Source organism: Hippoglossus stenolepis, chromosome 10, assembly GCF_022539355.2.
Source record: "Hippoglossus stenolepis isolate QCI-W04-F060 chromosome 10, HSTE1.2, whole genome shotgun sequence".
Classification (NCBI taxonomy): Eukaryota; Metazoa; Chordata; class Actinopteri; order Pleuronectiformes; family Pleuronectidae; genus Hippoglossus; species Hippoglossus stenolepis.
Genome location: NC_061492.1, coordinates 17,320,583 through 17,347,151, shown reverse-complemented (window position 1 = coordinate 17,347,151; position 26,569 = coordinate 17,320,583). Strand labels below are relative to the sequence as shown.

General features: G+C 44.8%; 1 protein-coding gene across 1 annotated transcript in view; it reads right to left on the bottom strand.

Moving 5' to 3' along the window:
• Positions 1-649: 649 nt before the first annotated feature.
• ralgapa2 (Ral GTPase activating protein catalytic subunit alpha 2) overlaps positions 650-26,569 on the bottom strand; it is a 93,028-nt gene continuing 67,108 nt past the window's right edge. The window contains 4 exon segments of the mRNA XM_047341590.1: positions 650-781; positions 2,855-2,893; positions 4,323-4,382; positions 6,895-7,016. Coding sequence (XP_047197546.1) covers positions 2,889-2,893; positions 4,323-4,382; positions 6,895-7,016 — 187 coding nt within the window. The 3' untranslated portion in view covers positions 650-781; positions 2,855-2,888.

Genomic DNA, 26,569 nt, shown 5'->3' with positions numbered 1-26,569 from the left:
CATCCTTTCTCTGCTGTAGGAAGACGATCCACAAACATGATCCAAACTGGTGCATCCAGGGTGCGTTCACTGACTCCAGCGGTATCCTCGACACAGGAAGGTTGTGGCAGGTGCACAGAGAAGTAGAAAGGCAGACACATTTATAAACGGATTACAATCTGTTGTGCAGTTTTAGCATGGTGCCATTTACAACTGTGTCATTCAGTGCTTAGTTACATTAAGAGTTGCGCTAGATGAGATACAGACACAGGGTAAAGCAGTCTCCCATTCCCTTACTATAGTAAAGAACCATGTGTTTCTCTAGTGCGTTAGGCCTGCACTAGAAAATGAGAATAAAAGTGACTTTTCTTTGTCACCACAGGCTGATTTAAGACTTCCTATGTTGCTGATTCTTAAGCTGAAACCACCAGGGACGAACATAAATAGCTTAGTCTCACGTCCATTGCAATTAATGCATTCAAACACCGCAATGAATGGAAATGTACGAGTGAAATCATTGATTGCCACTCAAAATTAAAAAATTGCAATATGCTCCAGTTACATGTTATAATAAAACAAAGAAAAACACAGGCGAAAAAAACAAACAACAGGGGGCTCAGGGGAAGGAGAAGAGCTCAGTTGGAAGATTTGCTTATAGCGCTGGCAGATCGGCGGAGCTTTCCGGAGACCCGGTTCTTTGTGGCACGGGGCATGGGGGGTGAGACCTGGTCGACAGAGTCCGTCGCCGCGGCTGCTGCTGCTTGAGCACTGGCCTCGGTGCTCGTGCTGCCGGTGAAGGAACCTGGGAGAGAGAGAGAGAGATGCAGAGTTTGTAGACACACGCAAACAAACAGTCAAAACAAGACGACGATGGAGAGCTGGTTAGAGTTCATTGGGCTTTTGCGTGATTGTTGCACATCCCAGCATGCTTTGTCATGCGTGTGGCTGCTCCCCCAAACCAAGATTATCCAGTTCATAGGATTTTCACCAACAGTCACAAACTCACAATACAAGCTGTAAAAAAAAGGGTTAGGATTTGAGTTTTTGCGACGACAGAGAGAGAATGAAAATATTGGCGGAATCACATGCCTTTTTCACATGCCTTCTAAACGAGTTTCCAGATGCTTAAATTATATAAAAAATAACAGGTAACCTGTGTAAATAGTAAAAAAACTTAGTATTCAGTTCGCAGTGTGACAGCAGAATGCTTTGAATGAAAATAAAATTACACATTATACTCTTGTTGTGAACAGGTTGAGCCTTCCCACTGTTGATCGTTGTCCTTTTTCAAGATTCTTTTGACGTCTATGATTACGGGATGGCAAACAGCAAAAAGCTGGGAGGTGGGCATGAAATGCTTGGGAGGACAATCAAGTATTGTGAACGCCACCCTGACTCTCTCAGTGTGCCCCCTGACCAACCCCCTACCCCCCCCCCACTCACCCACCTCTGCCCCATGCCTCGAGTTTAAACAACTTTTCTGCTTTGTCGAGATGGCATCTGGTTGCCTATTTTCTTTCCTATCCTTTTATTTCCTGCCATTTTTTTCTTCTCCGAGGCATCTCAAGTTGCAGCGGCTAAAAGGGACGGCAGATGGCTGGAGTAACAGACACTCAGCAGCACTGTGGACACTGGCAGCATCCAGGGCTGCTGATCACTGGGAGAGAGGAGGGCTGGGCTGTGGATGAAACATTGGGTGCGTGTTTTTTGTGAAGGGCTAGAGGGGAGGGGAGGTGTGTGTGTGTGTGTGCATTCTCAAATCTGCATATGAATATAAAAAGGGGATGGGCTTGGCTAAAAATGTGGGCCGGCCTTATGGACACAACAAATCCTGCATTCCCGTATTCTGCTCATTCCTACAGTAAACTCTTTGTCTCACAAACCTAAACTTTAGTGTAAAGTAAATGATACACAGGAGGACAGCAACCACCTATTAAAGCTAATACAATATTGTAGTTCAGCACCCACTCACCAGACTTCCCCTTTTTCGTTTGGCAGCCATTAAAACGTACTGCTCTAAACAGTCCTCGCTGCCACTGTGGCACTTACTGAGCACGGCTGCATCTCTTTTTCTAAACGCTGTTCTCCTTTGTGCGGCCTTATGCAACTGTTAATTATCATAGTACGCTACAGAGTGAGAAAAATAACCCCGATCCAGAAGAGGCTAATGTGTCGTCATTATCGCCATTACAACCCAGTATTTCCGCTCCCTTGCTCGGCCCAAACTGCCGTACGCCGAGGTTAATTTGACATGTAAAGAAGAAGGGAGAGACCAAGGGAAAGGGAGAGAAAAAGAAGGGAAAAAAAACACATGATTTTAAATGGCCCTGCAATCCCATTGGTCCCCCTCTGTGGCAGTTCAAACAAGGCTTCGGATGACAAAGACGTCTTCCAGTGCGGCAGGTGTTAGTCTCAGAGTCTGCCCCAGGCAAACAGGCACACTCCAACAGGAGGAAATGAGGAGGGACTGAGAGGGAGGGGAGGGGGGTTTAAAAAAAAAAAAAAGGAAAGAAAGAAAGAAAAGAGAAAAAGTGTTTGCTGGGGGATCAGATAAAGGCGTGCCACATGCAGAAAGCGAGGGCCAGAAGTGTAGCTGTATTGTTCATGCTGCTACTTAGTCAGGTGCTAATTGTCCCCACTGTGCATCGCTCTCAATTACCAGCCTGGTCTAAACAGTAGGACACCCCCTCAAATAAACAGCCTGGTTTCCCTGTCCTCTTCCATTTGTCAGAGCGCTCAGTAAATAAAGCTTGGTTAGTATTGAATTAAAAAAAAGAGGAAGGGGTGGGGAAAGACAGCCAGGATGAGTGAACAGGCAAAGTGTAGGTATAGGCCACGGGACGGAAACAAGCCTCTGGTCCGACTTGGGGCTTACCTTCGCCATTTACATTTGGACCTTTAAGATATTTTTAATCTAAAAGGGAAGAACAGAGTAGAGCAACATGTGAGAGAGCAGTGGACACACACCAAAACCACACGGCAGCTAAACACAACACAACACTGCTGAGAAGTCTGGAGTGGAGGGACACGTTCAGGCAGCGTGTGTGGCGTCGTGGTTAGTTTCTCACTGGAGGGTTAAATAGAAGACGATTTGATGTAAGGAGTTGATCAACAGGTGTTTCTGGAGACACCTGGAAGGACAACGTGTCTGGTGGTACCTGATGAAGCTGTCCAGTTCACAGATTTCAACTCAAATGAAATCCAGAGCCCACAGATGGTGGGCAGATCACATGGCAACAACAGTCAGAGGAACATTCACCAGTAGTGTTAACAAGTAGAGAGGGTTAGGGAGAGAGTACACGATGCTGGGGTCATGAGAGCGTTTGAGTTGTTTTATCCCATAGACAGAAGCATCACTTTTCTCATGTGCAGTTAGTTTTGAAAGAATGGACACAACACTAAAAACTGTGCAAAGCTGTGACAGTGAGGGCAGAACACTGAGGATGGAGACTTGGGGTTCATGTGACACGATGGACTTCTTCATGCAGGAAGCTGTGGTAGACTGAGGCTACATCCAAACATTTTGAACTAAAACAATCTCTGTCCACACGGGTGCTTTGGCTCCGGATTAGTTTTAGTTTTAATCGCGTCCATACTAACACGAGTGAAAACGCACATCACGTGACCACTCACGTACACCCTGCATGCCGGTGTACACTGGAAGGCGTGTGTGGGCCAGTGTATACAGGCATCGCTCGAATAATAGCTTGTCTCCTCCACATGGGAGCAGGTTGAATCATAGTAAAATGCAGAATTTAACTGTAAGCAAAGACAACAGCTTGTAATTGTTTATGCATGTTGTTTCACCTGTAGCGGAGGCTAATGCCAGTTGTTTCGTCCAGAAGGGGGTCATGTGATAAGAGCCTGACGAATCAGTGAAGGCTAAGTTATGACCGAAAAGACCCAATCAACAAGCGTTCGTGAGTGTCTACGTCATCATTTCTAAATGTCTCCGTTTCTGCCCGTCCAGACTAAAACGCAGCTCTAAAACACTGGAGTAGTGTGGCCGCCAGGCGTGTTTTCCAACTAACACTTAGTAGTAAGGATGTAGCCCGAGGTTGCATTCAGGGATCATGGAGGATGAAGCTGTGGAGGACACTGATGAGGTATTGTTGACTGACAGGAAGGGGCAGAGGTTAAATCTTTGTAGAGGAAACATGCATTCAGGAGCTGTACTGGAAACTGAGACCTGCTTTGCTTTTACAAAACAGGTAAATGAAGTGCAAACCCAGAGTTATTTGAAGATGAAGGGGATTCACGGTGACCTAAATGAATGAATAAATGTTGATGGGCTGTGGCTGGGCGGCATGCCTATAGAGTGGAGGAAGCAGGCAGAGTCTTACAGTCCAGTTTGGCCCAGGGGTACTCCATGTCCCAAACCATCCCCGGCCAACGCCTGCACGCTGTCATGGAGCATGGATGACATGTTAGTGGCAGCAATGGGAGCCAGAGCAGGGTGGATGGGTGAACTTGCATACGACCATACACCCACTCACGCACACACACACACACACACACACACACACACACACACACACACACACACACACACACACACACACACAGGACAAAAAACATGGAGGGCAGAAGCACAATTGAGAAGGGTGAGAATGAGGAGCAGTGTCAGCCAGCCATCACTGTCTCAATGAAGCTGTATGGGACACAGAGGATCAGGTATGAAAGACAATGATAGAAATGTATTCAGATGCAATATAACTGAAGCAAAAAGCATTAGACATGTCATGTTTATGATTTGGGAAAAACTTAAAAATGTACAAAAATATATCAAAACTATAGACTGTATAAAGATAGACGATGAATCTCCACTTCCTCCTACTATCCTGAAATTAAGCTAAAATATCCCTGATACGAACGCTGCCATCTTGCTCCGATGACGTCATTTGTGCAGAGGCCAGAGCTGCAGTATAGGGAGGCACTTGACTAATCGTGAGTCAGTCATGATGCTTCACTCCCTTTTCATAGCATCAAAACTTGACTGACTTTTATTTTGGACCATGTCCCATCCGCACACATGGAGGAGGAAGGGTTTATATTGCAGCACGACACCTGGGGGCTTCACATTTGGGAGCTTTCACGATGTCCATCTTTATAAATGCTATCGATCAAAATGAATTATCGATTAATCAATTAATGATTAAATGGGACTTGGCGGAGGTTTATCCTCTCACTCTTATGAATGCTATTGTAGTTGCTTGCTGTAATTGTTCCTCTTGTAAATTCCACAGAGAGGATTTACTTACTATATAAATTCTCACATTGGCTTTGGCTGAACCTAACAATGCATTTTAACACAGTGGATTATGTTCCCTCTCATTTAACGATTGAAGATCTCTTCAGTCAGTGCTGTTATCTTGTAACTAGTCTTGAAAAAACAATCTTAAAACAACCCCCTTGTTTAGAGAAGGGCTGGACAGAGGGGATTGGAGAAGTTAACAAATACAAAACCAAACCAGTAACTGCACTACAGAATCCTATGAGGCAAGCAAGCTCTGGATAAAATATGAATGGCCAGACACGCACATGCACACACCCTCATATTAATCTATTAATCTATTTACATGCGCAGATTCCGGAGAAATACAAATTACCATTCAGAACGAGTTTCCGCAGCAGTGAGGGGCGACACAACAGCCTCACAGACTTCATTATGTTACGGCGTCTCACATTAGCCACAGCGATATGTGTCCCATGCTGTGAAAAATTATTTCCAAGCCTGGCTAACCTCTCTCAACTATCCCTGTCCAGCCACAGAGGAAGCTAATGGTTAAAATAGTCCATAACACCAGCGAACTGACTAGACGGAACAAGATTTGGGCCTTTTATGGTTTTCTTCCTCTAAATTCATCTGTATCAGTATTTATTTTCTCCTTCAGTCTCTGGTTTGAAGATGAGAGGTGGTAACAAGAGGTCAGTGTGGGAACATTTTACACCTCTGCAGGAGAGTATGGAAATGTGGCAGACCACCTCCTGGCTGCCTGAATATTGCACCTGGCATCTGACAATCTGAAGTCCTACACACACACAGACACACACACACACACACACACACAAAAGACACACCAACTAGGACTCTAGGAAATACACGAACCAGCGTACAGGATAAAAACGTTGCATAAACTTAAAGATCTCTATAAAACATACAAGCACTGACAGGTCTGACAATGACGAGACACTATGGTGTGGTATTGTTGAGTGCTTTCCTTGTCAAAACAGAACGTGTGTGGGGATCCAATAGAGTGGGAAAGTGCTATTCTGTATTGATTTCAGTGCTGCAGCAGATCGATCAGAGCTGCTACAAGTAGGAAGAACAAGATAAGACACGTTTGCCATTCTATTCATCATGGACTGATAAGAGTGCTGTGCTGACATCCGCGAGCTGCTGTTTGTCGGTGGGATCTCTGAAGTGTTGGCGAATGAGCTCTCTTTCACACGCGCACATGCACGCACACATTGCAATTGCCATTTAACATGGCTGCTTATATTCATAGGACAGTAACTGCACAGAAAGGGTGCAGACACAAGAAGAGATGAACAAAGTAGCGTAGAGTGGGGCTGGAGGAAGTGGAGAAAGCGGGAGTGTTTGAAGTCAGTTGGATGGCGTGGAGAGCCGGGGCCCGCCGTTTGATATTCATCAGTGAGCGTAGGCGTGGAAGAAGAGGAGACAGAATGAGCAGGGTGAAGGGGGATGCGAGGGAAAAAACAGGTGTGATGTGGAGGAGGAGGAAAGATTAATATGGATAAAGAGGCAAGAAAAGAGATGAAGAAGAAGGGGTGAAAAAGCCATGAGAGGAAACGACAGAGACATGATGAAGAAGTAGTGAGGTGTAGGGACAGAAAAAGATGGAGTGCAAAGAACATAAAGGATGAGAGAGGTGCGGTCGGTTCATTTCTCACCTGTCCCACTCATTGGGTAGCCAGGAGAGGGGGAGAAGACCTGCGAGGCAAAGTCTTCAAAGGTCATGACCTCTCTGTGGTTCTGAACAATGGCCTCCAAGTAGAGTGCCCGCTCCTCATAGCTGATTAGCTCTTGTTAAGGCACAAAACATAATGACATGTTGGAGAGAAGATGAAAAATAAAGGCTACAAGATAAAGTAACATTCTCTTAACATTCAATTTAATCTAGCTCTACCTAAATAATCACATCTCAGAATAAAGTTAAAATATGGATACACATCCATATGTGTTTTGCACAGTTCATCAGTACAAACAATCTAATAAAAAAAATCAGAGCAATGGTAGCAAATTGAATATTTCCGTGCTGCACTGCAGGTATACTCTGCACTGTGAGGGCGAGCTGCGAGAGTGAGAGGCAGCGTTGCTGGGCAGGGCGGCTCCGCCATCAGCGACCCAGCCAGAAGCAGAGATGGAACAATCAGCCATGCCACACAGCCCCAAATGAGACAGCAGTCTCCAAAATAATCATAAAAAAAGAAAGAAAGAATACATCACTACTGGCGTGATGCTCCGAACCTCTCCTCTACCCCTCTTCTCTCTAATAGAACCCCTGCTGCAGGCAGCATGTCTAGGACCACCCTCCCCGATGGGCTGCCTGCCACTTCTCCGTGCCATCAGGGGGAAAATTGGAGCCATTTGAAATTCAGAGTGACAAGCAGTGACTGGAGCCTGGGCAGCCAGCATGCAGGACGGATAGTTGGATTTGAAATGGGAAAGCTCAAATAAATAAATAAATAAGAAAAATGAGCCGGCAAAATGGCTGCCGGGTGAGGGTGGAAAACATTCTGATGGCCATTATCATATCATTATCATAGATATATCAAGCTTAGTCTGCTGTGGAATGGAGGCAAGTGCTGGATAAAATATGGTGCCGGGAACTATTGGGGCGGAAATGTCTATCTGATTGCGTAATGACGGGGAAGCAGTCAGAGATTTAACAGTGTTTGCACATGTTTGACAATGAGTCTGATTATGCTCACGGCTGTCTGTTGTAGACATGTTTCCTTGATTGACGACACCTCACAAATTGCTGGACAAAAACACGCACTCTCACTCTCAAACACTTACAGCTCTAGTCACTGAGCACTGACTCTTCCTCTCCCCATCCCCCTCATTATGACTGCCAGGGTGGAGTGGCACTGGGCTGCCGCTGACGCCAAGGCTGAACCAGGCTGAGCTGAGATAGGCTGGACTGGGCTGAGAGGCACCGGTCTGGGTTACATAGATACGATGAGACTGTCACTGGGAAGAGGGCCTGCTGTGGGCACATGCCACCACAGTGAGGGCCAAGGCAGCCATGACCAATGGCTTTGAGGGGAACCGTGGCGAAGTGGGGGTGACGGGCACCTGAGCCGGGACACACCAGAGGGTGCGATGGCCAAGCTGCTCACAGGGACAGACAGGGATGGACAGAGGGCAGAATACGACAAAAGATAGATAGACTAAAAGAGAACTGGGATAGCACTCATTGGAGTGCATACCTCCCACAAGGCATGGGGAACAACATTCCCCTTAAATTCAGCCAAGCTGCACCATATTTCTCACACACACACACACACACACACAATGTTTATTTATGATCGTCTAGTATTTTTTTATTAATAATTAAAAACAAAAAAAGCAACATTTTAACATGGAAGGCAAACAGAAAAGAGTAGCAGACCTGTCAGCTATTATTCTGTGTCTGGTTGACCATTCTTTACGGGGCCAACATCTTCATTCTGGAGATATAGAGCAGTGTGACTTTAAACACATAAAAGCATTTCCCTATCAGCTCTATATCCGTCTCGTAGTCATAGCCAGACACGCAACATCACTGTTTTCTGTCACTTGCTGGAAACAGTGTTGGACAAAGAGCGAGCATCCCGGGCTCTGCTGCCATGGTAACGTGGGTCACAGCTCTGTGTGGTGGGTCATATCCAGGGTTTTATGGATAACAGACAGAGAAAGGATGTTTGTAAAAAAAAAAAACAGAACAAAAAGTGCGCTGATATGTGATGACTGGAAAACAAAATATGGGACAACGGAGCAACTTGATGAGAAGAAATGAGAGAAGTTAAGAGGGAAGCCGATAAGTGAAAGACAAGGAAGGACAGAGGGAGAAAAAGAGACCCTCTGCACAGCGTGGGTCAACAGAGCCATATGGCTGTCCATTATCAGGGATGCAGATGACTGGAGGCCTGTTATTGAGATTCTTTAAACAAATATTGACTCCAGCTGGAGCAGACGTTCTCTCTGACTCCGACACACGCCTCTCCTCCACTACTTCCTTCCGCTGCCCTCCATCCAAGTTAGACAAATGGATTATAGTGGGTGAGAAGGAAAAAAAAACTTCAAAAGAATAAAATAAAGGAAGATAGAGTGGAATTATCAAGAGATGAGGGGACAATATATGGCAGGCAGTGGGGGAGAGGGACAGGCGGTGAGGGAGGGAGGGAGACTAATAAAAGGCCTTTTGGAGATTGAGTGAAAGCGAGAGACGTAATCAGCTCATTTAAGTAAATGCACGATGCTATCTGTGGGTAAAAAAAATTGCTGCACAGAAATCAGAGCCGATGCACGGTGAGGCGTAATCTTGCCTTCTCTCTCTCCCCTGCGCTCCCTCATCTTTCTGCTCGTCTCTAATTGCTAAGCCATGGGCACAGCTTGTTCTCCTGCATATGCACAGATGCTGCTGCCTCCATGCAGTAACTTAATCAAGGGACACGTCCAGAACAGTGACGCATGTCCATGTCATGGACACTAAACCTGCCAACACTGACCTACTTTTGGGAGAAAAAAAACCCATAAGCAATGGCTATTGATGAGCGAGAGCTTCATGTTTGTGACAAACTTACAAAATACAAACTGTTATACTAAATAAAAAACGTCATGTGTTATGAAAGCCTTCATGATGAACCCTATTACTGTTTTCGAAAAAATGGCTACTCTCTATTTTTGGCTATAAAAGACTTGCATAAAGCCAGGGGTGAGATATAAAAAGGAAAATGGAGACAGGTCCACATTTCCACAGATGGACTGCAATTCAAGTCACCCGTGACATAACTGTCATTTTCAACCGAACTGGGCGGACAAGCAAGACAAGACAGTGTGGGAGGAGTGTGTTGCAGCACTTTGGGAATTTCCATGGAAGCCCTATGTTCCGAGCGACTGCATTCCTATTAGGGAGAAGAGAGGGAGACCAATGTAATGTCTACGGAGCGTGGCAACAGTAACGACAGAAAGAAATCCTCCATGCAGGTCTGAGTATATGTGAAACAACTTCAGTTAAGAAACTGATATCTGGAGATGTGTCGGCTGGGGTTTAGAGAGTTTAGAGGTTGAGGATGGAGCAGAAGCTATAAAAAAAATGAATCCAATCCATTAATTACAACATTAACATACTCCAGATAATGTGTTTGGTGGATAACCGACTTCTCTGTCCTCTGCTTGCACCCTGTCTTTCTTTTATCACCATCTAACACGGCTTAAAAATGGTACCTGAGCATATGTGTGTATCCAGAACACACACACACACACACACACACACACACACACACACACACACAATGTACATTATGCACAAACACACAAAATGCCACATAAAGGTCAAAAAACACAACTGAACACAGTCTTAAAAGATTATACCTGTGCCGGAACATATGTGCATGTGCATGTGCATGTGCATATGGGTCAGTATACATGTACATACATATGTATCTGTGGGTGTGTGCACGTATGTATACATATGCATGCCTGCTGGCCAGATGGCAGGGGGGTGGCTCTGGGGGAATGGTGGGGGTCAAGCATCTTTGTGGATCAAAGCCAAGGTCAGGGCAGCTGCAGTGGCCCATGTTCAAGGTGAATGGAGGCCTCAGATGGCTCTTCATTAGCAGGCTGCTCCATCCCTGCTGGACCCCATCGGCCAAACCACCACCGACCCTCCTCATCTCGCTCCCCTTTTCTCTTCTCGCTCCACAGGGACCTGTCCTAAAAAATGCCGGTCCACTGGGATACATTTTGTGCCGTGTGCAGCCCCACCCGTAGCACGCAGACACGTACACATGCTCACACATAGGCGTTTGTGCATAAGTAGGCTCGCAGGCTCAACACACACACACACACACACACACACACACACACACACACACACACACACACACACACACACACACACACACACACACACACACACACACACACACACACAACGCCCAAAAGAGCCAATGGTGACCTCTGAACTGGTGTCTCTCTGGAGAGCAGCATCTTGACCGTCTTTGTGTTTCTCAGTCCTCCTGCTGACAAAAGGCCTCACGCCATCACTGGCCCATGACACACACTCGAACATCTTTTAAACACACACACAGCCAGCAGGGACATTGATGCACCACGGCCTCAGCTGGTGCTCCATTACTTAAAGGTACTCTGAATGTAAACAGCTAATATCCACAGTTTTCCGGCCATTTCTCACCACTGGCCACAATAATCTTTAAAACGGCAACAAATCTCAATGCATAACCACGATTAGCTGTAAATTAATAGAGAGGCATGAAACCATAAGCAGGAATGTTGAGGATCATTCATTTAAATCCCTGTGTTGGTGCAGACACAGCACAAAATGCAAACCAAACAGGGAACCGCAAAACTTGACTGATATGCCAATAAAGTTTTGAAGAAAAACATGATTTACCTATCATTGTTACGGGCATCTACCAACATCGGCGAAGGATTTCACAAATGTCTGGTTAAAATTAAAGGGAGATGAATTTCAGAAAAAGGCCCAACAGTTCAAATGAGTGAAAACTAAATCATTAAATGCAAAGCAGAATTATAGACCTGTAGATCTGAAAAAAGATGAATGAATAAAACAATTTAAGAAATGTCTAGAATGACACTCAGTTAAGCGCATACGTCTGCCAAGGTTCAATTGTCCACTTAAATTCAATCAAGCTGTAACAAATTTCACAAACTCATAGATATCTGTTCACTAAATATGCCTGAATTGATTCATGAATTATTCCTTGGGAAAACGGTGAAAATGTTGAGAAACGTTTACAAAAAATTATCCTGGATCCCCCCATCCTAGGGGTTCCACATCAAATTTCAATGGGTTCTCCCCTGACCGATTTCCGCATCCTTCCACCAAGTGTCATGATAATCCATCCAGTCGTTTTTTGCCTTATCTTGCTTGTGAACAAACAAACCAACAAACAAACCAACAGGGGTAAAAACACCACTCAAGGGCGTTCCATCACAGTGAAATGAAATGTGGTTGGAACCATGCAGATTCTGTCTTGAGGTCACCATGTGGCCTAAATCAGTTAGTGTTATAAGGTTATGGGTCAGGAAATGACCAAGAACCCCCTTTAAGACAGCCTATCTGGCAGTTCAATGATTCTGAGAGCATGATGGGATAAACAATACACAATCTAAACTCCCAGTTTGCAGTGACTGCACATATGAACAAACAACTGAGACAGACAGAGATAGAGACTCACTCTAACAGTTAATCTGTTGATAAGGCCGGGCAGGGGGTGAAGGTCCAGATTAGGGAAAGGAGCATTAAGAAGAGGTCTTAGATACCCCCTACTGACATTTCACTATTTAAGCTCCATTTCTATCCACTTTCCAGTCACAGAAGCCGGATCACGGGTGCAGGGAGAGTGGCTGCCCACTGATCTTTTTTTTTTTTGGTCCAAGATTCCCCACTGCTAAAAGCTGACAACCCTCTTTGCTTAATTTGAGAGTTGTCATAGTAAAAAATAATAATAATAAAGGCAAAAGAAAGAAGGTGTGGAAAGCAAAGTTAAAGGTCAATTGAGAAATTAAGCTTTTTCTTTGATATTGCAGCCATCAGGATCACAGAACAGTTCACTAGCCCTTCTCTCAAAAATATAACAAAGAAAAATAATCTGTAAAGGAATGCTGCTGGTACAGGTTTTTTATAATGCTTAAGTAAATATATACAAAAACGCACAATCAGGACATACTGTAGGTTTATAATACCTGAAGAGATGACACATGGCTGACCATCACGCCTAATGATTCTGTGAGTTTTACCTGAAGAACATCTAAAAAATAAACTAAACCTATTAAAAAAAATAAATCTTTGCCATGTGTTGGGAGAAACAACTCCTACACTTCCCGGGCATCTACAGCAGCAGCCAAGGTTAATCCTGTTTGTACGAGCGCTGGTAGTAAAAGGGGGCTCTTATAGTGAAGAGGGACAGTTTAGAAATGAGGTGGAGGGTGTCTCTGGGTGCTTGACCCCCTCCTCTCTTAGCTCCACATCTGCCCATTAACCTGGGCCCGTCCGCTTGACCTTGGTGAGGAGAGGAGCTCAGGAGTAGCTCACAGTGCCATTGACTCCCCACAGTCACATAATTGGCCTGTTAAGAGGAAGGGATTGGGGAGTGCTTTGGTTGTACCAGAGTGCCAGTGGAAGCAGCATTAAAAAAATAAAAGCAGATGTGGTCATTATTTTTTTGGGCAATAGGCACCGTGCCACACCTCTTCATGCTGCATGCGGTATTGCTGGATATCACACAGAAACTGTCCATCTGTACGGATACGAAGCTGCTTTCAGACATGAACTAAACTCAGAATAATCTCCAGGAATCAAATGTAGGGGCTGTACGTGAGAACCCAAATGTGCAAGTCAGATGCTGTGGACATTCTGCAGAGTTTCTCCTGCAAGACCATGGGAACCATGTGAGAATACAGCAGGAGATAATCCGGAGGATTCACAGCAAGTGAGGGGGCGTGTTGATGACGTTTTGAAACTGAACCCCCGAAAAGAATAGGAATATCTCTGGATGAAAAAGAGGTGCCATACTTGAAGAAGACACAGACGGACATGTCAACTTGGGAAGAACAGGAGATTCAGGAGCTTTTGGTGATACAGGGTGAATGGTCAGTCAGTTTCCCTTTTTTTTAGTTCATTCTATTCTTTCTGATGTAGGAATTTCATAATAACTTGTTATTTCAGCATATGTCAATAAATCCTTTGAATATGATGTGCTGTAATAAAAAACATGTTATCTCCGCAGCAGAGTTTATACGTTGTGTCCTGCCTCCTTCACGCTGCTCCACCCCTCACCTGAGCACTCCAAAGACTTTTCTGTTGTTGTTAACGTGTCTGACCGGAGAATCTCCTGCTGCATTTTTCATATGTGAGACGCAAACTGCAGATAAAGCTCATGTATGAAAATTACTTATCATTACATTTTGGGACCGGAGTGGAAAAGGTGTCAGTATTGAAAAATGATTGGTGGCAAAGCCAAACTACACACACCTTTGAATGATATGCATGGCTGCTGTCACTCACCATTACACTGAGTACCAAATGAGACAATGAAAGCAGACTGGTGTAACAGGCACATGCTTAAATCAATAGGGGATCACAGTGCCATCTCCAGGAGGCATTGGTATGGAGAAATGAACGAGTACATATGGATATAAGAGGCAGAGAGGCTGTGTACACAAGAAAATGCACACAAGGATTGGAAGAGACACAAAAACAAGGGATAGAAATATGGGGGAAAGAAGGTGAAGATGGGTGGAGAGGCAGGGAGGGGGCAAATGGAGAAGAGGAAGGGAAGAAAGAGGGATAAAGCCGCTCAGGTGTTGATTAGAGAGAGGCCGGGCCGTGAGTGCCAGCGGTACCTGTTGTTACAGCGAGGGCTGAGGTGTGAAGCTCGTCTCAGCAGAGGCCCTCAGAGGTGTGAGGTGATTATGGGAAAAACGGGACGGAAGACAGAGACATTTAGACGGAGAGACATGGGAAGAAAGAAAGATGGGGACAGGGAGAGTGAATGTGGCAATAAAGCTGGCTGCAGGAATAATGGGGAGAGTGGGAAGGAACAACAGATTCAGACAGATAAAGTGAGAGTGGGTATGACAGATACTAGCCAGTAGGGTGATTGTATAGTGTGACTTCGACTGTCTGTGTGTGTGTGTGTGCGCGCATGTCCCACTCCCGCTTTATATGGCAGCTACTCAAACCTTGGTGTCTCATTAAACAGCTTTTTGCTGTAGACAGAGGCAGACAGAAAATGTCTGAATGTGTCACACATGCATTATGATGAGTGGAGGTGTTTGTGTGTCCATTTTCTTGCCGAGCATCGACACACACAACATCAGAGGCTCTGGAGGAATAGCTGGTTTCAGAGAGTTTTAACAAGTGGCCTAATTAGCAGCAGGTCCAGGAAACTGGAAGTTGTGAGCCCCAGAGGAGTTGGGTCAAACTGTAAGCCCAGGTTAATGACACCTCCTGAGGGGAGAGCTTCCCACAGCAAGAGCCTTTCTAAGCTCCAACCTCCACACCTCTCTACCGTCCATCTGGCCTTCAGACAGCGGGATGGGAAGTTATGGCTGTGACATCACTCCTAACCTATGACATCATCACTGCCCATCAGTGATTTCACACAGGTTTGCCACAGCTGCAGACAAAATCTGATGTCTACTGGCTGGCATGAGCAGGTTATTTATGAGCCAACTGCAGGAAGTAGTCACCCATTTTCTTAAGTCTCTGGCAGCCCACCATCCCTCTGGGGGACACTAAAAATCGATTTCTGCACCGTAACAAATCACAAGAGCAGCACCTAACCCCAAAGTCAGCGTTGACCCCTAAACTATGTTAGAACACACTGATTGTTGAGGGGTTCGCAGAATATAAATGATAAAGCAACAAGTCATCCTCAGACACCAGAGCAAACTGGACAGTCACAAGACACCCGGTGACATCATAATTTGTTGTAGCATGGTTTGTTCATCACAACATTAACTGCTATCAAAGCCCACTGTGTCTATGTATTCAGATGAGGTGAGTCTGCATCCAATCTCATTTTCAAAAGGACCCTGGTCTCCATTGATGAGTCCTAACACAGCAGCCTTAGATGTGAAACACAATGGATGGACATGATTAATCAAACACAGGCCCATTACAGCCAGACAGTCACACAGGCCTCCACCGTGCATTAACAGAAAGTCATAATAAGATGAGCCACAAAAGGCTGATAGGGATGAAGATTAACAGATACAGGTCTTTGACTGGCTGGGTAAGAGTTCCCTCTGAAGGTCCCTTTTGTCCTGTGATGATGACCACAGTGACATGAATGCCGCAGGCTTCTGGAAACATTATTAGGTCAGGACAAAGGTGGGCATCTTATGAGCTATCTGAGGTGAATATGCGTCATATTTTCCCCCACTCCAGTTCCTGCTATTTGAATAGTTCAGCATTGAGACAGGGAACAACAGGATCTATCTGATCTCAATTTGAACTTTTAATAAAAAGTCAAATGATGAAACTGAGAAGGGCACGCTGGAGCCAGACTTTGATTGGAATCCATCTGATTACCTGTACGGCATTTCACCTCTTCTGTCTTCAGACTTTCATGAAGTTTACAGTGTGATAAATATTAACAAGCTGATGACACAGCTTCTGTCCACCTGTAGCCAACTCCAAAGCATAACAGCAATCAAAGCACACTGATGTTCTACAAACTGTTTGATACGTTTAGGAAACCAGTCTGACACCTAAATTGCAAGACAAGTGTGGCAACTCTGGGTCATGCCAAACGGCTTTGATCTTTACCCTATGACGACGCTATTCAGACAAGCGCTGATGAAATATTAAAACAAAATGAACAGAGGCTTTTGCAATTTTAATGATGCTCGTGGCATGTGCAACTGAATAACTGTGATGCGTTAAAGCCCAGCGTCTCCGTCTGCTTCCCCCTGCCAAGACGCGCCGCACACGAAGCCTCTTGTTCCTCCAATGCCCCCTCTATGAAAGGTTCATCGGGCCAATTAGGCTGCCTGGCCTTATGCAAAATGCCAGGCATTTTGCGGGAATGATAATGATTAGCGCCAGGTTACATATGATCACAGCTGTGGTGAATGCAGCGAGTGGAGAGGGTTAGCTGCTGGGGACAAGAGTGGTATCTCATTTGCCCTCATATTTGGATTTTAGACATATTTCAATTAATGCCATTGTGATGACAAAGAGATTAAGTCTTAACAAAAAACTGCATGTGCCGACACTGGGCTGTGAGGCCAACTTGTTCATACGGTTATAATGATGATGACTTAATAATGTAGTTGTTGAGGATATGATGACATTTTTTTTGTTGGAAGGCACTTTTATTTTGGAAAGTTTAAAGTGCGTGCTTATAATGAGCCCTCAGCCCAAAATAAGTCTGTACATATGTGTGTTTGTGTGTGTGTGTGTGTGTGTGTGTGTGTGTGTGTGTGTGTGTACGTATACGCACACACACAGAAAGAAACTCAAACACAAAACCTTGGGCAAAAAAGAAAATGGACTTCTGTGCTGGCAACAGCTTTTTCCTAATCCTCGCCCCTAGGCTATATTGTGCAGTCAAGCAGGCTATTACATGGCAACAATTAGGGGGGCTGGAGCCCAACACCTGGTCGTCTCCTATTCTGGCCCTTCAGTGGCAGCTGACTGTACAGTCTCACAGCCAGGTGGCCCTCCTTCAATGACATTAGCTAGTCACTCCAGGGTTAATCACGAGCCTGCCATCATCCAGTGGGCATGCATTGAGCTCCATTCAAACTGGAAGCTTTTATGGGGGAAAGGGGATGATGGAGGCGATGTTGTTATAAAAACTTGTTCAGCTGAAGATCCCAGACAGAGAGCCCACATAATCAAAATGAACTTGGGGGAGGGGACAGAGCCTCTTGCATTTGTGGCCCAAGTTAGGTACACCGCCTTGATTGGCTCAAGCGGCGCTCGCAACATGTCAACTGTGCATCCTGCAGATTATAATGGACCTTTTTATGGGTGGACAAAAACAGATGGAGGAGCGGGAAGTGCTATACATCCAAGCAGACGGGTGATGGTGCAGGGGGGGGAGGGAAATACAAAAACAAGATACAAAACAAGTGGGTGTAGCTAGAGCGGCCCCGGCTATGTCTGCCTGCACAAAGCCCCATTCCAAAGCCCCCTGGCTTGGAGATCTGAGGGTAAATAACGCTCATTAGAATAACAAAAGCTATAGATTTGTACCCCAATCAGCTAGTCTCATCAATAGTAATTAGAGGCTATACATAACTAATGAAGATGTGTACACTACATTAAACAAAGGTGCTGAGAGCTGTTGTGTATCTACACAGACTGTTGGATAAGTGGATGTCTGCAGCACAAAGCCTTTCTTACATTTCCACCAAAACAATAGGAATAAGCAGTTGAAATTATGAAAACACAGAAAGGACAATTGTGTGTCGTATGAGTGCTCATTCTAATAACAAAGGTGCACAAGTTTCTGTGATAAGATGATCACTCTACTGGGATATGGAATATGCTGTGCCTGTTTCTACAACCAACAGTACTTCCTCTTGTTTCAAAATTAAACTCAATATTATCACGACATGTTGCAACGGAGACAGAGGAAGATCTCACCAATATTTCTCCCTGCTCGTCTTTCAGAGACAACCACTTGACAATGAAACGCAGACTATCAGTATTAACACATCAAAGGCTGCTTTATGGAAGAAGAGGCCGCCAATGCACAGCGATACATACTTAAATGTTTTTGTTATTGCTTTGTTTGCCTTGCCTTTTCTGTTAATGCAGAAAATTCCATTTTGTGCAAAAATGCAAATGCTGTGAGGCACAAGGACATCCTCTAAAAGAGAACAATGGCCACAGGACATCGGAGGAGCAGACACTGCCTTTGAACCATTTAAAGAGGCATTAATGTGCAACTTATAAATAATCAACTAATTCCTTCTTTAAAACAGCCAATTAAGTCTGTGACATTAAAAGCAACGAAGCCTTATTAAAATAAAAGGACGAAATAAAAGAGCAGTCTTTGAACAGAAAATAAAGAGAATTGCAAATATAATGGACATTTAGGAACAAAGAATAATGTCACAAGGTGTCCTCACAAGAGTCCACAAAAAAACACTAGGCCACATCAGAGACCGAGAGATTCCAGTGGAGAACGATGAGTGACATTTCAGTGACATTTCCCAGCAGCGTTCAGTGCGCGGCAGTATCAAGACAGCGTCAGAAATATCTATGGATATGCTTGAATGTGAACAGGCGTTAAGGGATGCGGGCTCTTTCAGGGGACGGCCTCAGCTCTGGGGCCGGTGATGAGGAGCCTGGACCCTGCGAGATTGAATGGTAATCACTGGAGCACAGATAATGGATGATTGAAGGCTCTTTCTACGCTGCTGTTGGATTTCAATATCAGAGAGGCCCTAGAATTGGGATTCTTATCAGGGGCGGTGTGTCAAACAAAGGAGAGCCGAGCGTGAAATATGGGGTCCAACTCAGGCACACGACCATAGCGATTAGCACAAGGATAAAAAAGGCCGCGCAAACAAAAGAGGGCAGCTTTAGCTGGACAAAGGGCTGTCCACTGCCTTGTAACAAGAGACATGGAAGGAAGAGGGGGCATAAAGGAAGAGAGAGAGTACGTGGTGGTAAAAAGGAGGACAGGACAAGAGTTTCGCTGAGATGGCTGGAAGATGAATAGGGACAGAGCCAACTGTTAAAGAGTGTTCCAGATTCCCTGCTTCTGAAGAGGAATAATGGACCAGCAGGGATGAAATGCAATATACCCCCGCCTCAAAGCCATTCATACACATCCAAACAAACACACATTATCAATCACGTACACACATGCGCAGACAAACACATGGTGGCACGAGGCTTCACTTCTTTGCCAAGTCCATCACAAAACAACAAACAAAAAAAACAACACAAAACAACAAAATTATTCCCATTTATCCCCGGATTCCAAGCTCTGCAGCTTGCCAGGAAAGCTCATTAACCCTCCCTTCAAGAACCCTGAGACAAAAGAGGGGGGAAACAAAACATAACTAATCAATGAGAACGCATCCATTGGAGGGGGGGGCAACAACACGCATCCATTTGGATAACCTGAGCGGGCTAACAGCTTTCTGCTTTAGTGTTGTGCTGGCTGGCTACTGGTCGGAGAAAGAAAGTTCATTAATTAAACAGGGCTAGGGGAACAGATGGAATGGCTAGCTGGATTCTAATCACTTAAAGCAGACAGACCGGTTTCACACCCAAGCTTCAAACAGCGCCACCTCTGCACATCAATCACCAGGAACTTGTCCTCTCAACGGCCGTGCAGTGACACCGGGGCCAGGGTATTCGGGATGATTGACAGAGACCTGTGACCTATTAGCGTGATAGTCATTTCATTTTTGTTGCTATATAGCAAAATAGGTAACGGAAGTATTCTTGGATCCGTCTTTCCAAGTCTACAACCTTGATGGCAATCCAACACAGTCATTCCTTTACACATTAGCAGCCAATCTGGGGCCATTACTCACTGTAAGGCCTACATGTTCAAGTGTATGCATAATATGATAATACATATAAGAAAATCATGCTCTCCTCTTTGCCTGCTCAATCAGTGGTGGTTATCTCTATTGAGCCTTGTATGTAGAGAATAGAAGACTTTTCACTAGTGGCAGCAGCATTACACTAAAGCTACATAAATTTAAAAAATATATATATTCTACAACTCTCTTACCTCTTGTAATAAGAGATCACCAACTAGATTAATACTCAGCTATGAAATATATTGAAGTTAAAATAAATACATGATTCTGTATGTGTTATTTATTTAATGCAGCACTTGCTTTCTGTACTTTGTTTTAAAATATCGTGTTTTTGCAGAACAACAAACAACCTGTAATTTCTGACACTGATGACTGATGTTCTGCACTTTCACCCAATTTCAATTTAACTGATCTTTGGTAACGGGCACAATGAGCACCTAACCTTTTTTTTCTACATTGATGGAATATACTTTTGTTTACATGTAAATGATTTTGGTAAAAATTCTTCAACAATCAGTATAAGTGATGAGATCCAGAAAAAACTGTTTTGCCCTCGTACTAGTATAGAAATAAAAATGGGAAGAAAAAAAGAAAAAGAAAAATAATGTTTCATGTATATATATATATACACCAGTGACATTTCAAAATGCATGCTCCTCTTTTGAGTTCGATAATATAACATAAAATTATAGTATAATATTAAAGATATTAATAATATAATATTGGTATAGGTCCAGCAGCTGTCAAAAACATTAATGCACTAGAGTTGGTCTTGTTAATGTCGTTCTACCTGATACACTAAGTCTGAGTTTGGGGATGGGAGCGTTGAGATGATCCCACACAACACAACACTGGCAGTGTTGCTGGCTTTCACTTTGCCGCTCACAAACAGACAGATGTCAGACATGAATGCATAACAGACGGAGAGAGAGAGAGAGGAGGGGAGGGGCCTGAGGGTGGTGGTGGAGGGGGTTCAAGTTTAAAAATACACAGAGCATGACATTCTTTGGGTTACACCATGCTATGTGGTTAGCTTATTAATGTTAGCTGAAAACTCAAGGGTTTCTTATTATTTCATATTCTGTGTAAAAACTGGGTTAGTGTGGTGACTGAAAACACCCTCACAGAATATTATTAAATGTAAATCATCAAATGTAAGAAAATAAATCAAAAGGTGGAAAAAACTGAAATTACCCTTCTGGCAAAAAAAATTACACCAAAAGGAAGCAATGAAATTACTTTGGCAACAAACAACATCCGAAACCAAACAGAGACAATCCTTGTTTGTTTGACAGGTTGCAGTGAGACAAAAATAGGAAGCACTGTGCGCGCACACACAAAAAAGAACCCACCCGAAAGCACTTAAAGCACTGTAATTTTGCAACACCAGAGGCACTACAAAATAAAAGCACTTCCTGTTGTACACATGCAAACACAAACACACAAACAGGCACAACAGTTTGACACCAGCAGTGTGTGTGTACGCTACCCCAGGCGGGGCTCTGGGTCCCTGCTGTTGACCGTCTGGTTCCATGCCTGCTCTACCTGTGTTTAAAAAAGGGGGCGGCCCCGCCGTGAAGCTCAGACCTCGGAGCCTAGACTGGGCTGAGCTTGGCCCCCAGGGCTTTCAGGGTGTGGGTGCCTCGCAGCACCTTTTGTTACAGGCTGGGTGGCAAGAGGAGGAGGAACTGATGTGGGGAGGGGTGGTGGGGGGTTAAAGGAAAAAAAATGAGTAATGCTATGAGTCATTCTGCATTAGCAGCAGGGGAAGGAGACGGGGGGATAGGAGGGGGCGCAAAGGGAGGGAATACTTTTGCATGTTGTATGAAGCTAGACACCATATGCCATCCGAGCAGGGCTGCCTCCTGAGTCAGGGCTCCTGGTTTGACAGGCCTGTGCTTGCCCCCTCCGCACCCCCAAAGCTACCCCCTTTCTCCTCCGACTAACACCCTCCTCCCTCTAGGCCCTCCGAGGCTCCAGCTATGGGCTATAGGCAAATGCTTTGGTTGTGCATGGACTATGCTCTATGTATGTGTATGTGTGTTAGTGTGTGTGTGTGTGTGTGTGTGTGTCTTGGAAGGGGGTGTACTCAGTGATCTGAACACATTGGACATTGTCGTGAGTCCCGCGCAGGAACAGCTGGTCAGCTGGAGAGAGGGGCGGGGGATAAGGAGGGGGAAGAGATGGGAGGCAGTGTGGTACACTGATAATGGGATTAGGTTAAAACATTCAGTGGGGGAGAGAGACCCCTCCTCTCTCTGCAGCCTCCCAAATACTGCGTAAACTCTCAACCGCTCTATCAAAGCCAGTGCCCAAACCATCCTGGCCAAGTCCAGGCAGGAAAACCTCAGAACTGGTCCTTCACCCAAATACCCACCCCCCCCAAACACAGCCAACTGCCTCCAACGAAAAGGTTTGTGATACACAACAAGATTGTTATATCACACACTGTTCGAGAAGTCTAGACCTCCCTTAAAGAACTTTACTGTAAGTTACAAAATACGAGGGGGGATTTTTATGAGACGATTTACTTGGTCGTCCCTGTTTTCCATAAACAGGAAGTTGGCTAGTCATACTCACATCAGTTCAGGTCAGCATCTAATGACGAGCTTGGCGTCTCACTGTGCCCAGTCAAGCACTGTGTTTCAGAGTGATATAGACTGCTGAGTATTATCCATGAGACTGCCGACAGTTATGGCACAACAGCTGGCAAATTAGACCTATCAGCCATGCTAAATAATTCATGTGAGACAACACTAACGTGGCAGATCCTATTCATGGCACCCCATCATGCATGCAGACGCACTTTCATCTCTGCTAGGTGAGGAATCTTACAGTATACAAAGGAAAGTGTTTGCCGTCGGACAAAGACACAGCGAGAGCGGGACAATAACTTGCTCAGAAGCGGTGTGAGAATATGTCATTGTCAATGCAGTGACTGTAATAATTATGTTGGCATCTGGAGGGTGCAGCGGAAGCACACAAAAGGAGTGCAGGGAGGATATCTCATCCATTATGTTTCCAGTATACATCCATTATCATTATGTACATCGTCTGTGGAGCTGGGGGACAGTAGATATGCTCACGTGAGCCTGTGAGGAACACATGACAGACCTCAGCAGCTTTCTGGGTTCCAATGAAAGGATCAAGCCTCCCTCTCTTCTGGTTGCTACTGCACGCACACGCACCACACACACACACACACACACACACACACACACACACACACACACACACACACACACATCCCCTAAAAGCCTGGCTCGCATGACTGGCGATGGGCAGAAACAGATTATGGTTATTGATCGCTGCCTGGAGAGGGATCTGTGTGTATGCGCGTGTGTGTTTACGTGTGTGTCAGAGCAGAGGATGGGGGACTAAGGGCAGTGTGCAAAAGCTATTGATTCTGTCCAGTAGGAAGGCTATGTCTCTGAATCAAGGTCATTTCCGCATTGTCTCACCTATTAGAAACTTGCTGTCTCCCACACACACACAAACACAGAGACAATTTTTACCCTTAACAATAGCCCCATCACAAAGAATGATTGATGGCCCGTCAAACTCAAGTGCTTGTTGAAGAGAGAAATGAATCCCAGCTTCTGGATGAAGACATTATTCTACAGTGACAGTATGAAGGATGCTCATCATAGCGTATATGACAGCAGATAGCAAGGCCATCCAGGCGGGGGGGGGGTTCAGGTGACACAAACATACTCACAGACTTTGTGCGTGCTGTGATAAGCTCCACTAGTAGAAGTATAAAATGACTCTCACCGAGGCCACTCTGTTGCAAATAAACCACTAAAAACAACTGTGGTTTGATGAAAAACTGAGGTTGTTTAGATTGAACATTTTGTGGTCCTGTGGTATTGAAATGCAGCTGTGTAGTGTGGACAAGTTGCAGACAATATACTTAGAACACACAAAGCCAGACCAGCTGCATTTTCCATCAGGCGTATAAATAATAGATGATACATTATGAGTTGTCTGTGAGAGGCCTGTGATACGATGTCTACGAGGCCTTGGTTTGCTGCCTTGACGGGAGAAACTGACAAATTCTAAGTGACAGGGAAATCTGGCAAAGAAAAGAAAAACAATGCAACGACACAGATTTCACAAATCTCAACAAAACCGAGACACAGGACGCGATGGGGAAAAAAGACAGCGAGACAGCAAGAGGATGTATCTATGTGAAAAACATTCATTGAGCTTATCTGTGTGTGTATTTTCTGACAATGTTGCTGGAGGTCATTTTTCAATATCAAATCCTATTAGCCCGAGAGATCCTCTGAGCGCTGCATTTGACTGCTGGAGTCCTCTCGAGCCTTGTGACGGAGCGGGAGAGGGGGCTGCCGCGCCACACTGGCCTTTTATCTGGACACACGGGGGTCATATAGCTTCTCTTTGAAGAAATATTCAACTAATTACCTTGGAGAGTGGCCTCACAGGCAGAGAGCAGACTGCGGATTGTTCAGGCATTGTAAAGGGGTAAACTAAGGATGAGGATTTTCAATCTTGCACAAAAAAACACATCCGAGATGAAGTCATTGTTCCAGCTGGAGAAAGATAAAGAGCCACATATCCTGAGAAGATGGAAGAATGACGAGTGAAGAGAGGGAACAGTGCAAAAGGGCTGCTATAATACCAACGACAAATCCCATGATGAAATGAGTAACTGCACCTGCCACTCTACGCTGTTGTGTTCATACCATTGCTGGACATTGTGTCAGTCAGGCAGAGGTGGCAAGTAATCGAAGTACAAATATACTTTGTTAATGTACTGAAGTAGATTTGATCTATATTTTACTTGAATAATTATTTTCTGATTAGTTTTACTTTAACTTTCTATAAAACAGGCTTGTTGTTTTAATCTTAATGCATTTGAGGGGAATTATAATTTTATTTTTATTTTGCATCATCGAGCGCCTTCTCAACATCAAGACAGATTTCGAACTAAATGGACACTATCACAGAAGAGGTGATGTTGTTGTTGTATATCTATCAGGTCATATCATTCACAACATACAGAGAACAGACATTCAGGGAGACTTCAGCGCGGAGAAGAGGCGCAGCGCATTTGTCCGTTACAATGAGTAACAACATGGAAGAAAGAGAAGTATCCGCCACTATCGTTATCAACGTCATCGACGAAGCAGAGAAACAAAACATTCCCCATCCCTGGCTTTATTTAAATGAAGAATACTTCATTCAATACATTGTACAAATTTCATCCTGAAAAATGTTTCATACTCACAAATCTTTTCTTGCTTTAACCCTGTTTTGAGTATATTGTTTTTCATGTTATTTTAGGTATGGCCTTCAGAGGGGAACCTTTTTACTTGTATACTATGAGTACATTTCAGGGCCTGTACTTGAATCAGTACTTTTTAACACAAGTATCTTTTGCCACCTCTGCAGTAAGGATAGACATTCTGTGATACAATCTCTTTAAAGATCGGAAAAATAGATCTTCACATTCATGGAGAAAATATGGATCTCAGCATTGTGGTCATTCATTAGTTTGTGCATTGCCTCTGTCCTCACAGGCCCTTCGAGCTAGGCAGACAAACAGCAGACAGACAGAAAGACACACACGCAGATACTTATGCTGGCACTGTGCTTTGCCTGGCACATTCATTCATCTCCTCTCTTGGAGTGCACGAGTCCTGGCAACCTATCAGTGCCAGAACTCCAGAGGCAGCGCTTATCTCCTCTCATAGATCACGCCTTTGTGCTGTCTGCTGCTCTGCTAAGGAATGCCAGGTAAGGCTTTGTGGCCCAGCGCAGGCCTGGTACTGTCCCCCACCCACCCCACTAACACCACCACCACCCCCTACACCCTGAGGCAGGCAGGCCTGTGGCTGCACCCCCCCCTTCCCCCCTCCTCTGGCACTGAGAGTCACACTGGGCTAATTCACTTGGCGTCGGGTAACAGACATCTGTCACTCAGGATGCCCCCGGGGACACACAGACAAGGCCTGATATAGGGGTGGGTGGGGGGCCTGGGGATGTGATGCACTGTGGAACACATACAGGCAGGCACATACTTACACATGCCCAACTGTAAACAACGTACACAGGGTGTGGTGTAGAATAATTAAGCAGCAAAATCCTTTGTGGTAAGAACCTCTTATAGAAGACCTTGATAATAAAAGCGACAACTTGAAAAAATTTAAAAACAATAGATTCTTGTCTTCCATCTAAATGGGACCTCCTTGGGGGGGGGGTTTCTATAGCAACCACCAGAGGGGCAGCGTGGTTCTGGTGAGGCGGTGCTGTACATGCTGTCCG